At 43.0% G+C, this 16,924-nt stretch overlaps 1 protein-coding gene across 1 annotated transcript in view; it reads right to left on the reverse strand.

Moving 5' to 3' along the window:
• PLXND1 (plexin D1) overlaps window positions 1-16,924 on the reverse strand; it is a 118,637-nt gene that overhangs the window by 69,376 nt on the left and 32,337 nt on the right. Inside the window, exons 3-8 of the mRNA XM_034775966.1 lie at window positions 14,615-14,746; window positions 12,315-12,415; window positions 11,557-11,686; window positions 9,279-9,453; window positions 7,654-7,762; window positions 5,681-5,783 (exon numbers count right to left, since the gene is read on the reverse strand). Coding sequence (XP_034631857.1) covers window positions 5,681-5,783; window positions 7,654-7,762; window positions 9,279-9,453; window positions 11,557-11,686; window positions 12,315-12,415; window positions 14,615-14,746 — 750 coding nt within the window. The remainder of the gene's footprint in view (window positions 1-5,680; window positions 5,784-7,653; window positions 7,763-9,278; window positions 9,454-11,556; window positions 11,687-12,314; window positions 12,416-14,614; window positions 14,747-16,924) is intronic.

Genomic DNA, 16,924 nt, shown 5'->3' on the forward strand with positions numbered 1-16,924 from the left:
GAGGGGGGGTTGGATGGGTTGGGGGTTCTGTGGGGAGCAGTTAGGGGGCGGGAAGTGGGAGGGAGTGGATAGGGGCAGGGCTACCCCACCCCCCATGGAGTGTCCTCTTTTTTGAAAGTTCAAATATGGTAACCCTAGTTTCAGTACAATTCTAAATTTGTCAGCAAAGCTGCAGGTTCCATGCAGTGATTTCTTAGAAAAAAGTCAATCCAATAATGCTATGTTTTTTTAAAAAAAATCCTTCTACTATCCCAAGAATTTCCTTTGGATTTAAGTAGAAATATCCTGTGTACAAGCACATGGTGATTATTAAAAACAATAAGGACTAATCTGTTGGTTGCTGATTTTCAATCATCTTCTCTGCACTACTACTGTCATCCACTGCCAGGCCAGTGAAATCAATGGGATATTAGGGTCTACACTGGTACATTCAGGAGTATGTCCGTGTGCCTGGTACATTCAGCAGCACAGCAGATGCATTCTACCTGAATGTACCTGGAATATTCAGCACCAATAAGGAGATCAGAGACGGATGTATCTTTTCCACTTGGAATAACATTTTCAATAGCACCTAAGTGACTGACTTTCAGTGAAATGTAGGCTCCTCAGGGCAGATTTTAAAAGGTATTTAAATTGGAGGTAGGTGCTTTTGAAAATCCTACTAGGCACCTATCTAGAATGTTAGGTGCCCAAATACCTTTAAATATCTGGCTCTAAGTGCCTAAGTCATTTTTGAAAATCAGATTTAGGTGCTTCTGACAGTTTTACCTTTGGGATTTAGTCCTTAATAAATCTTTTAAATTATAGTTATGCATTTACAAAGCACCTACCATCTGAAGATGTCAAGGAGTTTTACAAAAAGGAAATAAGTCTCATTGGTAGGTACTATTATTATTTTCATTTTCCAGGTGGGGAAACTGAATCACAAAGGAAAAAAGTAAGTGACTTGCCCAAGGTCACACAGCAAACCAGTGTTGGGGGCAGGTACAGATCCCAGGAGGTCTGATTCCTAATTCCTCGCTCTCACCACTGGGCAAAGCTTCTGACATTCTCCATGATTAATCAGCATTGTAAGCCAATGAAAAGGGCCCATATAATTGAAAAAAAGAGGGCATGGCTTGCAAGCACAGTGTATGTCTTTATTTGCACACACAATTACTGCAACTAGGCACACAAATCAGGTAACTGTGTGTGCAAAAGGGCATTTATGTGCAGGCAATAGCCTGCACATAAATATTCATGTGCAATTGTGCACTCAAATGTGGGTACACATTGGCACACACTTTTTTTTTGATGATTTGTCCCTTAATTAAAACTAAATTGATATCCCTGAAGCATCATTCAAAGACTTGCTCTAAATTTTTCAGTAAGTAACAGCTGTAAACTCAAGAGACTCAGTGATTCTCAGATGCATCCAAATCTGGAGACAAATCCTCAGGGTTCTTACCCAGCTTTTATTCTGTCCCTACTGAGGCAAATCTCCCATTGACTCCAGAGGGAGTTTTGCCTGTGTAAGGACCACAGGATCTGTCTCACTGAGCCTTCTGGAGGTGATTGCCTTTGGCAGCATTGAGCTCATCTGATTACTTTAATCCTCAGTGGTTCAGGCAGTTTGTTCCTTTGATAGTCCAAGGATTCTAGAGGCTGAAAAGCTGTGAGGTGAGGCTGTGGTCAAGGGGTCACTGAGACTGCTATACTTTCCCTAGAGAAGCAAAATCAAAACGATCAGGCAGTAGGTGTAACATGCTCTGTGAATGTTATTTTCCCTGGAGGAAAAGGGGGGGGGGGGTGGGGGTTGGGGCTTTGAGTTTCCCTCCCCTGTGCATTCAGGGCTGTACAATTCAGGCTTTGTGGAGATACAGGGCTGGACTCTGCTCTCATTCCCAGCAAGGCAGTGTGAATCTGGAGAAGTTAGTCCACTGAAGCCAACAGAATGACTCTGGATTTACACTGGGAGTGGAATGTGGCCCACAGAAGAGAATTTGCCTGTGAATGAGGGACAGGCTCAGAATTGTTCCCTGGAGTGTATTGGCTGGTGTTTTGGTCTGTCTAATTTTAAATTCAACCTAGTTATTGTTGAAAAAAGATCCTTAATATTTTTTTTTAAAGAAATGTGGAGTATCAGCTGGCTTGGGGAGCTGAATTCATTTGATGCATATATCAAGAGTCCAATTGTGCCAGCTGCTTGAATACCTTGACTGAGAGGTTTTTGTTCATATGCATGTTTGGGGGGGATCACTGTTTATTCAAATACCTGCATTCACATGGAAAGAAGGATATTCATGAGTGTAATGAATTCCACCATTGATCACCACTAGGAAAAGAACACAGCGCCTTCAGCACTGGTCCTACTGGTAGCAGTAGAAGACTCTTATCATCTGTGTAGACCAGCCACTAAAGGGGGACATGATACACTTACCTAGTGGTACAGGAGCAAGAATAAAGCTATGTCTACACCAGTGTTCTCTCTAATTTTTCCCACCTATGTGCAGAATGAATTTTGTTATGTGCACCAATATAGAGGTGATGTGTGACACATGACTTTCATATTGGTGCACGTAACAAAATTCATGTGGTGGGGTGGGGCCGAGGGTCTCGGAGTGTGGGAGGGGGCTCAGGGCTGGGACTGAGGGTTGGGATTCAGGGGTGTGAGGGCTCCGGCTGGGGGTCCAGGCTCTGGGGTGGGACCAGGGATGAGGGGCTCAGGGACTCCCCCCAGATCTCTCTCCCTGCAGCAGCACCTGGACTGATGGGGTGATGCGCCTCTCCCTGCTGCAGCAGCTCCAGGACTGGGGCCGCAGGATAGGCACCCCTCCCCTGGTCCCGGTAGGTCCAGGCCAGGGCTGGGTTTGGGCTGGGGGAGAGGCGGCACGAGGCCGGGCTGTTCCAGCCACGACTGGGTCCAGGCTGGGCAGCCCTGGCCGCGGATGGGGCTGGGCTGGGTTCCGCCGCCCTGGCTGCAGCTGGGGCATCTGGGCCGTGGCAGGTCTGGACTGCAGGAGGAGTTCCCCAGCCGCGGCAGGTCTGGGCTGCCCCGGCCGTGGCAGGTAGGGGGCCAGGCTAGGTTGGGGCTGGGCCAGGAGCTCCCGACCGTGGCAGGTCCCCAGGAGGATTCCCTGAGCACCTGCGCGGTGCTAAATAGGCTGCTGCACAGCTTACAGGGAACTTAGGTCTACACTAGAGACCTTCCAGTGGCACAGCTGTACAGACGCAGCTATGCCGCTGTAAGATCTCTCATGTAGCCACTCTATGCTGATGGGAGAGTGCTCTCCCGTTGATATAATTAAACCACCCCCAGGAAGCGGCAGTAGCTATGTCACCGAAAGAAGCTTTCCTGCCAACTTAGCGCTGTGCACACTACCACTTATGCCAGAGAAACTTATATCTATCAGGGGTATGTTTTTTTCACATCCCTGAGCGACATAAATTTTGCCGACATAAGTGGTAGTGTAGACATGGCCTAAGTCGCTGTTTGCATTTATTTATTTTCCTTTTTAGAAAGCTTCTCTCATCCATAGAGCCCTGCATGGATACAAAATTTGTATCTGCATCCAATCTACGATCTACAAAAATGATCCAGGGATATAAAGTGAATATCTGCAGATTTTCAGGACTCTACTCATTCAAACAGCAGTAACAACATCATGTGATTTAGTGACTAGTCCCGCACACAGAACAGCCAAGAGTCAAAGGGTCAGATTTTCAAAAGAGCTCAGCATGTTTGGTGCTGAGAACTTTTAAGAATCTGGCCCAAAGTGAATGATTCATGAACAAAGCAAGGGCTACAGATTTATACTGTTCATTTAACAATTACAAAATGCTAAGAGATTTGGAAAATCTGTTCACAGATGAGTCACAAGCAGAGAAGAAGGTTAAATCTGCAATGAATATTATTCTCAAAGAACGATTTGACTGGCTGTGACTCAACAGATGCATGAAGCCTTTCATACTGTTTTTATATGGAAAGAACTGTATAGGATAAAAAGTTGCAATGTATCGGTCATATCTGCCTTCCTTCTTTAATGAATTACATGAGTTCCAGAGATTTCCACAAAGGGAGGCAGGGTATGAAGGGGCATGAATGGAAATCAATCAGATCTCTGAGGTTAAGTCTGGAAGAGAGAATGGAAAGTCTAATATATGGCCGAGGTCCTTGTATAAAGGTAACAAGCAAGGGGAATCTCTGTCTGAATGAGCTTGAAAGAGGCTCAGAGTGCTAGCGCCAAAGAAATATTCAATTTAACATGTAAAAGCTTGGCTTCGAGGTCCAATAAATTGATTGCTAAAGGCCAATTTTATTTAAATTAGCTTCAGTTTAAATTTCAGAAGCTTGACTATGCCAAGTTCCTGTGTTATTAGGAGCTGTAATTTGGATAAAGGCGATTTTCTGCACTCACCAGTGGCGCTCTAGCAAGTTAGCTGCCATTTCATTAATGTACCACAACAGCCTAGTAAAAGCTAAAGGAATTGTAAGGTATTGCTAGATTTATTTTATTGCTTAAATCCAGGCATCCCAAGGTGCATGGAAATCAAGGCCTTGCTCCAGTTTGAATGGTAATAAAGAACCAAGGGACAAAGCCTGCTGAAATAACCAGGAAAGTTGAACATGTACCTTGGAAGAATCCCACACATGAACAATTCTTTACTCTGTTACAAGATACACAGACACACACAGCTGTGTCAACGGCAAGAAAACCAGAGATAAACTGACGAAAGGTGTTGGACTGACCGCCCAGGAAACTGAAGTCCTCTTTTTAGCTGTAGAACAGGTACAGCTCAGTGTCCGTTTCCCCCACAATGCTTCCTCCTCAATCTAGAGGGACCACTTTAAGAATGGAGAGGGCAGACTAGACTCCATCTCAATACAATTTTTTATGCCTTCTGCTGAAGCTGCTAACATAGGTGCTAGTTGGGGCCAACAGATTATGTAATGTTGACACTTATCTACTAGAAGCAGGACTGCGACCACAGAACCACTTTGCACAGCTCACTGAATAGCCTCTCACTGTAACCACTTTCAGTCACTACCTGGAGACGCCATGAGATCAAGCACACATATGGGAACTAGCAACTGCTCAGTTCTAACCCTGACTCTGCTACCAGCTCTCTGCATGCTCTTGGGTAAGTCACTTCACCAACCTTAGCATCAGTTTCCCCATCTGTGAAGAGAGGGCAAGAATACTTACTTGCCTACCTCACAGGGGTGTTAATCAGTGCTGCATAAATGCTAAGTGTTCTTGCTACTAATTGGCGAGAGATTCAAACGGTGACAGGCTCTGTATCCCATTACCAATCCAGACAGAAGCATTTTCAGAACTGGTGAGCTTGCTAGTGTCTAGAAAGCCATTACTCCTATGCACTAACACACAGCTTTTTATTTCCAAATCTCAACGCTCTTTAAAAAGTGCAGGAACATTATCTTCATTGGGGAAACTGATGCACAGAGTGAACAAGAGACTTTCTGAAGGCCACACAGCAAGTCAGTGACAGAGCCAGGAACAGAGCCTCAGTCTCCTGAGTCTCAGTCCCATAGCTGACCCCATATATGTTCAGTACAGTATTCTAAAACCAATGGCATCTGGTCAACACAGGAAATTCCTCCAGGAAAAGACAGGATATAATAACAATAATGCAGCCAACTTACAAAATCTACGAAATAACAAAGCCCAATGTGCCTTACATTCATCTTTAGTGAGTCCTCACAATCAGAGTAATTGGAGACACACATGTATTTCTTAGTGCACCAATAACACTTCCATTTGGTCGAGAGGCAGCTGGTACATCTGAAATGCATAAAAAGCAGGTGCACTTAATTTTTAAAGGCCATGCAGATTTCAGCCCCCTCCGCAGAGCCCAACGTCAGTGTCAGGTTATAGTTCTTCACATACCTGTAGACTCTGTGTTCTCTATTTTATGGTCCCTAGGACAAATCCATTCAGAGAAGGCTCTGGTCATTCTATCAATTCTTTTATTGTCAGGGCTATGCTAAGGCCCAAAAGCTCTTGAGGCTGTTCCCCTGATTCTGCATCAGGCTGGCCCTTTGTGGGGAATGACCTCTCCACAAGCAGAGAAAGGTGTCAGTTCCATTAACAAGTTCACCCTGGCTCACACAGTCAAAGCTTCTAGACCACAGAGTGACTTTAGGCAGCCAGGGAGTATTTGAGCCCCTCTCCCATTTTTAAAAATATGTCTTTTAGACCCTGTAAATTTTCCCATTAAATCAGGTGATGCTAAATCTTCTGGTGGCTTTTTCAATGGCTTTGTGTAGAGGCTGTGGAATCCTGCATTGACTGGGTCATTGGGTCACATCATTATATCCTGTAAATGTGCATAAAGTTCCATGGGTTGAAACCAGCATCACAATCTCATTATATCCAATGAGAGATACATGGCTATTCCCAAGCAGTTCTGGAAATGTACGGGATGGGACTCAGAGTGTCAAATGCATGGATTATTTGTCTGACTGTTTCTGTTGTTTAACCCTTAGAATCAGAAGACAAATGTACCCAGCCTGAAGGCTTTCAGCAGAGAGTTGGGACCCAAGTATACCTGGTTCTCTTCAATCCCCTCTTCTCCCTCTAGCCTTACAGCTGTCTGGCTCCCTGCTCCTAACTCCCTCCTTTCTCTCCAATGAGGTTCCTCTGGCTTTCTTAGTCCTCTTCTGGACCCTCCCAGAACCACTGTAGCCCTGCCCCATCCAGCAGCCCACAGCCATATGCTGCTGGTCCATATCACTGCACAGAGCTGCTCTGGGCTCCAGGCCAGTTTGTTTGCACCCCAGGCCTCACCTCCTGCTGTGATTCCCCCTCATACCCTGCTGGTTTTTAGCTTGAGGAAGTGGTCAGAAACTGGCAGTGGAATATGTCATGAGGTCAGCCACGAGATGATGGGCTTGTTTCTGGGGGATGTGGGGGTGGGGTGATGACAGGGCCATTTGGGAATCTGAAGGCATGAGTACATATCTGTCCTCACTTCCCTGCAGCCAGAAACCCTCCCTCTCCTTGGCACAGCAGCCTTTAGATACCTCCACAAAACCCTTGGAAATTGTCCAGTCCCCAAGGTACGATGCTTCCAACATCCCCTGACACTATGGTGATGGATTCTCTATAAATACTATAGATTAGATTAAATGCAGTAGACTGACTAGATACATTCGATGCACACACAGATTAGCATGCAAGTGCTAAAGAGTTGGAGATTAGCCAGCACCCGAAGGGTTAACACAAAAAACTTTTCAAATAAAAATATTGTTCATGGTTTTTTTTTAAAAGAAAAAGATAAGCCAGGCTCCATCAAAATGTCCAGATGGCTTGAGAGGCTGCTAGGACCTTCCTGTATAAATCCCTGGCAATCATCATCCTCAGTCCTGCCAAATCCTGCCCAGGACTCAAACGGTCCCGCTGGCAGGGAGGGCTTTTCCTGTTCAGTTAACCCCACAAGCAAGCACCCTCAGATGATGCACATAACCATTTTGAATTGCTCAATTTACATCTGTTCCCTGGCACAAAGATTTGGGAGTTTCAAGCACCAGGTTCTAAAGTGAGACACTGCAGAGCAAGCTACTATTTGTCAACACCCTGCCTTCTCCCCCAACTCTGACCTCCCCCCAAGCTGCTTTGGTTGCTGTAATTTATGGAAGGTGAGATCACTTACGCTGTTTTGGGGTAAATATTTCCAGTTCTTTTGCAATCATAGATGGTGAAATTGGCCCAGACAATATTTTTGCCGTTGACCCGTATTGCAGTTTGAACAATCACATGGTCTGAAACAAGCAAGCCAAAGAATATTGGATCACAAGAGAGTTTCTATTTTTTGCTCAATCTTAGAGGGCAAGACAAACTTCTGAGTAAATAATATCCCAGCTGCTGAAATTTTTTCTCTGGGGTTTCCTCTGGGTTGCCTCACAAAGTTCATATGTTCCTCCTCATTTAGCCCCCCTAACTTTAAACCCCTTGCCCCCAAAGTTAAATTAGTATCTTTGTCTACACTAGGTCCTAAGTGGTATTTTTAAATAAGTTAATTAAATCCGATTAGTCAATATGTTTTAAAACCTCATTAATTTTCTCAGTGTGGACAAACCAACAGAGAATGGTGAAAAGTCCCATTTTTGGCTACCAACATTTGTAAACTACATTTCTCCTACTGTTTGCTTAATTGCTTAATTTTTTTAAATCTTATGATAAACACCCCTGGGATGAGAATCAAAGCCTCTTCCAAGAAGTGCATAAAAAATCAAAAGATAGGCTTCCAGAAATTGGCTTGGACATTACCATAAACAACAATACAAAGCAGTTCAATCACTACCATTCTTCCTACAGCTGGGGAGAACATCAAGGACATCTTTTAAAACTGCCTAATATGAGTGGGATTTTCAAAAGTGCTCAGAGTGTTGGCCTAACTCTGCTCCCACTGAAATCAATGATTAAACCCCCATCAACTTCAGTGGAGCAGTTAGACCAATGGTGAAGACTTGTGAAAATCCCACCCTGAAGTCTAGAATGTTTAGGTCAAAATTTTCAAAATTGGCTACAGATTCTGGATGCCTCACTGTTTGGGTACCCAGCATGAAACAATCTGGGCCCAATTTCCAAAGGCATTGGGCGCCCACCTGCCCTGGCTTCAAGTGGGACTGCAAATGTGCAGTGTCTATGAATGTCAGGTCCCAAGTATCTCATGCTGAGCATCCAATTTTGGAAGCATCCAAAGTTAGTGGGCAGGTTTCAAGATTTCAGTCTTAGTATTTTGGAAAGAGCAGCATGCAGTGGTATTAGGATTCCTGAGCTGTTTCAGACCACACTTCACTTCTTCTTTTGGATTTTTTTTTCTGAAATGTAGTTTTGAAAGGAAAGTAAAATAGTAATGATTAGAAATACCAATAATGCTGTTATTTATAAAGAGCTTAAACTTGTAGATTTCTGTACTCATTAAAAGAAAATTAATAAACAAATTTTATCTAGGCAACATAAGCAAAACCCAATAAGCTACATACCTGAACTGGTTTTTCCATTCCACCAGTAACAATAGCTGGATTCGAAAATACTGATTGACAACTCATGCTAGGATGGTAAAAAGATTTCAGGAACTTCCAGCAGTGATTAGAATGTGACATTTCATATACTAGAGAAGCTCCTCAGCTTTCCTTTTTTCCAATGCTTTCTATAAATAGTATTATTTGCAAAAAAATGACCTTTAACCCCAGAATCAATACAACAATTAAGCAAATTAATTCCATAAAAGAAGTTTTGGAATGTAAGTTGAGCCCATTTTCCATTACATACCTTGATTGGGTGGGAATGCGGGATATTTCTCTCTTGGAAGAAAATTACAATAAATAAAAGAGTTTACATCATTTCTAGGGACTCTGGCGACAGTGTAGATATTATTTCCATAATCACAAGACATCTCCATTCCACTGAGGCTCGGGATGTTCCCATTTATTTGGATGATCATGCCCTTAAATTTGGACAAAAAGTTCAATTATTGCCATAATAAGTGATTTACAGAGTTGGACAAGGTGATGGAAGCATATAGACTAACCAGTTCAGCAAAAATGTCCACTGACAGCTGATTTTTTCAATATTTATTTTGTCATATGCGTCACATGGTGTACAAGAAATTGCTACAGTAATACACCTTTGTCACTGTAGAGTTCCATTGTTTCCGTAAGTAAATATATAGGGTATGTTTATAGTTTGACACTCAGAACTAGCCATGTGCTTTATTGAGATGGTCGTCCAAACACAAAGCCAATGTAAGAGCCCCACTACACAAATCTCAACTGCTCCCTTCCATTTGGAATGTGCCACCTAGCCCACTCCAACCTAAGCACCTTACTGGTTCTATCCCCGTCTTGTCTTGGAGCACACCTCTTCCCTTTGCCGCAGCAGCTCCTTGTGGAACTTCAAATACCACCAGGGTGGGATTATGCCCATGAAACAACAAAAGGAGAGTGGGGCAAACCAACTCTGGATCTGAAATTCTTGAACTTTGGGGAAATTCTAGTCTGTAGCCAAACCTTCAGGCCGATGACTAGCTGTGTTATAGGCTCATAGTGAGAAGACCCTTCTGCCCCAATAAGGAGTCCATGTGATCTTGATGCCCTCCACCCCACCTGGGAGAGAGGAGCCTCATAGGAGCTCAAGGAAAGGGGGCAGGGTAGCTGCTTTAACTTACTGAAGTGTATATTAAAAGGGCCATTCCAGCTGAAGGGCTAGTGGTGACTGGTGGAGAAAATATAGCTCTGCACTCCTCCAAAGGGAACTTCAAATGCATTTTTGGTGGTTTATTTTTTGTTGTGAAACTTTTTGCCTAAGCAGATGCAGGAATTAAAGGTTTTGAGGTACTGGCTTTTCTTTTGTACATGATCTTAAAATAAAACCCCAAAGACTAAGTTCTCTGCAGTTGTGACTCCATGGCACAGTCAATAGGGTTATGCCAGCAGATCATTTGGCCACAAGCCTCTGCTTCAAAAGAGCCAAATGAGAGTTTTCTGTGGCTTTGTGGATAGGACTGTGGGTCCCAGTTCTGCCAGACCCAGACCCTGAACTGAACATCTCCCCTGAGCTCTGGGGAAGTTTGGAGATGCAGCCAAACTCTGAGATTCACACCAATCTCTAAACTTAATTAAAATACAAGTTTGCTGCCGATTCAACACTGTGATGAAAACTAAGTACATAGTCAGTGACCCTCTAACCCAGCTGTTTCCAGCCACTGAGAAGCAGTACCAGATGTGGTGTTTGAGGTTTTAGGGACTGGTACGCTGGGTTCCCACTCCCCACCTGTGCTGGGCACTGGTCCATTTTGCTGCCTGCTTCCCACTCAGTAGCTCATTCCAACACACTGGAGCTGATCAAAGTTTTTTAAATTAAAAAGATTTTTTGTTGTTGAAAAATTCCCCTTTTTCAAAACCAAAACTTTTTCCATAAAACCTATGACATTATCAAAAAGTTTAGCAAATGTTTTCATTTACCAGAAACTTGGTTTTTGGTAAAGAAACCATTTTGATACGAATTTCAAAAATAGTTGATTTTGATATAAATGTTGGTTAAAAAAAATATAAAAAATGTCATGAAAAACAGATGAGTTAATTTAGAACCCCAGGAAAGGGAACAAAAAAAAAAATTTTTCTTAATTGTTTTTCCTATTTTTTTAATGGTAAAATTTTCAAAAGCATTCAAGTGACTTAGGAGACTAAGTCCCATTTTCAAAAGTGACATAAAGGCATTTCGGAGCCCAAGCCCTATTGATTTTCAATGAGACTTAGGCTCCTTTTGAAAATGGGACTTCTGTGCTTTTGAAAATTTTGCCACAGCTCTGTAATACACAATGGGGCTTGGCCTGCTCCAATGACCAGTCTCACCACTGAATGGGAAGCAGTGGACAGTAGCTGGTACCAGCTAGAGCATATGAGGTGGGAGTCTGGCAAACTGGTATTATTGCCCCCCAAATGTTTGGAACCATTATTCTAGCTAGAGCAATGACATCTGTGGGCACCGAGAACAGATGGTGACCTGTGGCCTACAGCACTTTATTAACCTGTATCCACATTAGATGTACCTTGTCGTCATTGTCGATATTAATTTCCAATGGCGTGATTGTCATTGAAGGACACTGCTGCACTCCCTCACTCGCACTCGTCCAGAAATTTGGCTCAGTGGAATTAATACACTCATGCTGCAGAGAACACCTGAAACAAACAGAGGCACAACTTATGGTGGGATGCCTATTGAAATATGGATAAAACTGTTGTGACAATTACGAAGAAGGTCCTGTAGAAATCTGGAGACTGCCTCCCATTTCTCCAACTTCTGTATATCAGCCTATTGTGCTACTGCTATTGTTAATGGGTACAGTTGTCATGATATCAGCACACCACTCCTGTTAGCATCAATGGGAAATATGTGTATGTGAGGGAGAGAGATTAGACCGCAATGACTGAGTGCAGAACAAGAGAGAAATAGCTATACATGTGTGTTTGGTCAAAAATCCTGGACCTGATTTGGGAAGACAGAGTCTAATTTTGCGGCCTGATTTCTGGGTATGCGTTGAATTGTGCCAACATCTTCTTTGCATTCACAATTAGCTGTAGTCATAAAAATGCAGATGCAATTAAGTGTAAGCAAAAAAAGTACACTCTCACAGATTGAGACTTGGTTGAAACATCTTTAAAAGGATTGCCCTGTATTTGGTAAAATTGGGAAAGATCAGGCAAAGGTTGTAAGCTAGCATGACTGTGTAGCAAACCATCAATCTGCTGAAACTCTGAGGAAGAGGTCCAAAGACAATCACCCAGGAGAAGATACAAGAAGTTCTACCTGGTCTCCATTGTACACCATCCACAATAAGCATCAGCTGCAGCCAGGCACTCCGTACATGTTGTATACTGGTCACAGGCAGCCACCTTCACACGGGTCATCTGTGCAACAAGCAAAACCCAAGGTCACTATCATTCCCAAGGTATCCAAACGTTTTCAGATGCCACAAAAAAACCCAAACTCTATGGTGTGTGTGCACTTCTTGACAACGGAAAGGAAACCTCTAGCTGACACTAATGAGGTACTGATGAGATACACGTGGTGAAACACTTTGAATAATAGACTAGATAATGTATTAGGAAATGTACTAAGAGGGAACAATCCTGGACTTTTCTATTACTCCAATTTATGGTTCTGTGAGTAATGGGAGCACTAGGTGCAAACAGAAGACTATATGTCTCTGTTCCTTGTTAGCCAGCATCTTCGGCATAACTGCAAGATAAGGGACAGCAACATTACTAAAATATAAAACCCCTTTGATGGTTTAGATGGGACCAGTTTTTGTCACCATTTCACCACACATTGCTTGGGTCATGATAAGTGTGAGAATCTCAAGATTTCATACTTGCCAGACCCCTTCTAGAAGGGGGTGAACAATGTTTGTCTATTTATGAAGTGACCAGAATTTACCTAGGAATACAAAATCATTCACATGTAAGGAAATATGATTCCTGGAATAGCAAGTAGGACAGCAGTACCTCTGGTGACTTGCTCTGTAAGAACCACTTGGAAGGGGAGAATGCAGTCATTTGTATGCTTTCTTTCCTAGATTTTTAAATACTTGGAAAAGAAGACTGCGTGGAACTTGATAATTTAGAGTCTGACAATGCAAAGTGCTGAGAGCCCTCAGTTCCCAAAAGGTACTCAGCATCTCAAACAACCAGTCATCTGGGCCAGTTTCTCCTCTCCTTATCATCAAACACATGCTGTGCACAGCTTCCACACATGCTTGTCAAGATTCCCAACATGTAAATTCCATTGGCAAAAGGAACTGATCTGGCCTAATTTAAAGGAAAGGGCCAAGCTATCTGATCTGAAGTACTGCACATGGGGTTTTAGTCAGCCCAGGATAAAGTTCACAGCAGGTATCTTTCTGTGCTCCAAAGTGTTTGTGAGGCGTTTAAAAGGTCTGAGATATTAGCTAGACAGAGACCCTGGGAGAGTTATGTGAAATGATAATGGCCAGTCTGCAGGGAATTACTGCTGGAAAGTATAAATACAACATATAAAATTAGTGGTTGTGCGTCTGTTTCAACAAATTAAAATGTAATTCAGGACAGACCACCACAGCTTGGAGCAAGAACTGAACTCTATTCCTCCTCAGTTGTTCACTTAATAGAAGGCAAGGAGAGACCATTTGTTTCTTCCTGCTGCGGAATTTTCAGGCCTCTCCAAAGAGAGAGCCTTCCACGCTGGATAGTGCCCTCCTATGAGATGAGGTGTGTGAATTTTTAGGTATAGTGAAACCTGCCCTGAGGACCAGCTCCAACAGGCAAACCATTTTCTTGTGTGACCCTTTAAAAGTATCCCCAAAATTTCTAGTACAATGTTATCCAGCTTTCAGATAAAGACCAACATCTTCTTATTTTTGCCAGCCCTGTAGGTAATTCCTTAAGGCATGTTTCACTGTAGCTTTCACCTTTAGTTGCATAGAGATGGGTGAACCAGTTCAGATAACAGGAATCAACCTGAACCCTGGCCCCAAACTCCAAATACTCATTATGAGGTTTGGAAAAGTTTGGGAAACTTTTTTATTCAGTTTCACTAAGAGTGAAGCTGACATGAATCATGCATCCAACCCCCCTGAAACTTGGGAAAGTTCAGATCCAGAACTAAACTTTGCAGCTGGATCTGGTCTCAGTAACGGGTCAACGCAAACCTCCAGATCCAAATACCCCCAAATTTGGTGATATTTGGATCTGAACTTTGAGGCTAGGACCTCTCTCTAGTTTTCATGTCCCTCTGCATTTCCAAGTTCTGTTCAGAAGTGCCCATACCAAAACTTTAGACAGAAGGCTATTCTCACAATATTTTTAGCCTGGCCAGAAGGAAATGGTACCAGAAATCTTGCAAAGAAGTTTGTTCCTATGTGACTTCCAGCCCAGCTACATAGACCCAAAAGGTATGGATGGTTCTGAAAAGGTTTGATCTAAACTTTGGAGTGATTCCTAACCTTTACAAGTCTGTGCATTACTGATATTAAAAGAATATTTCTGCTCCTCTCTGTTCCTTAAGCCAATGCTGATTGTAAATATCATATGAACGCACTTTGACAAATGTATGGAGAACAGAAGTCCTACCTGATAGGAAGTCATGAGATAGAGGTAGCTGGAATCAGAAGGATCAAACTGCATGATGGGATGAACGGATTCCCCATAAGCCACTGAAACTGACTTCCTGCTAATAATCTTCGTGGCACTGTTCAGATTAATCTATATAGTGAGAAAGAACCATTTGTTGAGATCAAACATTGTTATGGGGGAGATGTTTTTCTCACTCTTTTTATAAACTCAGAAGTAAAATGGTAACTAATAATGCCTTATATTTTCACATCAGCTTTAATCCCAAAGTGCTTCATAAACTGCACAAACACAGCACCACTGAAATGCAGCCACCACTGGGGTGGAGGGAAGCAACTCTGCCTGCAACACAGAACACTTGTGAGGGGAAGGGAAATACTGGTTGGTGAAGGGCAAACCTCGTCGCTGATGGGAAATGCTATGGGATCTTTTGACATGATCTCCATTTTTAATGTCTCAAGCCAAAGACTCCTACTTAGCAAGCTGCATGGAACTCTTTTTTTCTGCCATGAAAGGGTGAAGATCCTGCCACCACAATGACTTACAGGACCTAATTCCGATCTCAGACTGATGTTATGTCAGTCTAATTCAGATCTTCTCAATGGAGTTAGTCCTGATTTAAACCAGCATAAATAAATTCAAAATTAGGTCTTCAGACATATACAGGCAAATTCATTGTTATCATTATTATCATCATCATATTGGAAAATTATTTTATTTCCAAATCTTTATTGAAACAGTTATGCTCAGAAAAGTGTTATTTGTATGGCAGCAGCATTCAGAGGCCAACTCAGGTTGAAGCCCCATTATGCTAGACATTGTACATATACATTGCAAGCTACTAACTAAATAGATAAGAAACATGGAAGAGAAGAAATATTATCATCTCCATTTTACACATGGGGTCGAGAAAGATTAATGACATCCTGAAGTCACACTAGATGTCTACAGATAGGAACTTAACCCAGATATCCTGACTCCCAGTTCGGTGCCTTAATCACAACACCATCCTTCCTCTCTTCCAGCTAATTTCCCCCCTGCCCCTACAAGCTTGGCTGTTCCTAGTGTTTTTCTTCACAAGATCTCTCTCTCTGTGGGGCCTGATGCCTCACAGGCCTTGCTACACTAGCCTTTTTGCCCTTAAAAAATTCCCACCAATGCTAAGCACTGGTGTAGTTCCACCAATGAAAGCATTGGCAGGAGACCCAGTACAGACAAGGCTGCCAACAGTGTTACCATTGTGTAACCCTCAGAGCAGGGCTGGGTGACATGGTGGTAATAATGCTGATGGACAGCAGTCTAGCTACCTAGTCTAGAGCTTCCCCTATTGCAGCTATGCTTGTGTTAGCAACAGAGGGAAATTTTTAGGGAAAAGGATAGTGTAGATACAGCCATGGGGAGCTCTTATATTTTTGGACTGGAGCTGTGTAGACCTAACCTGGTCTAACTTCTGAGTAATTCAGCAAAAATACCTCTGTATCTGTGTACTGGGTTCCAGCACCTGACATCAGGATGACTTAGCAGAAAATCCCTGTATCCCAGGGAGGGTGCTAGGCTCTGCCATGCTTTTACACTACACTGTAAGCTTAGCAGCTTTGAAAGCATTAACAACTCTCTTGATTGTGGCACAGATAATGATATGTCCCTATGATATGCCATCCGATCCTGCAGTACGTTTGATTCCCCATGTGACTGGCAGCCATCATTGCTGCTGGGGGAGCTGGTCAAACACTACTTCTGCCCTCCTGCCGTCTTTTCTTGGACAGCAAAGATCTGAATTATAACCTACACAAAATATTCTGTATGCCATGCCAAGTAACAAAGAGCCCTGAAGGTACAAAGGCTTCTGGTTACGCAGCTGTGTTGCAGAATTAAATTATAGCTATCTGAGCAAATTATCCCAGTCAAGGGTAGTCAGGAGCCTCTCTCTAATGGACGTTCAACAGATAAGGCTGCTTTCTATGATACGATAATGGAAGCAGAACTGTTAATACTGTGTGAACGGGAGCTGCATGTGGGATGTGTTTTCACCCTTGGCCCTGTGCACCTGGCTATGACGTCAATTGCCTACCACCCTGTTGGATTACCTCCCCCTCTAGGCAAAAATGAAACCAGAGAGCTTCTCTGAGATCTTTCCCACTTTTCTGCCAGGAGCACTTGGAAGCAATGAGAGAAATTGGATTCATTTTCTCTTCTCCAAGTATTTTGATCCAATATTCCAAATTATGTATTATTAGCTCCGGGCTGAGATAAAGCAGATTCCAGCCATGTCTCTCCTAGATGGTCTTTTTCTACTCTATGGGCTTACTG

This window comes from Trachemys scripta, chromosome 7, assembly GCF_013100865.1.
Source record: "Trachemys scripta elegans isolate TJP31775 chromosome 7, CAS_Tse_1.0, whole genome shotgun sequence".
Classification (NCBI taxonomy): Eukaryota; Metazoa; Chordata; order Testudines; family Emydidae; genus Trachemys; species Trachemys scripta.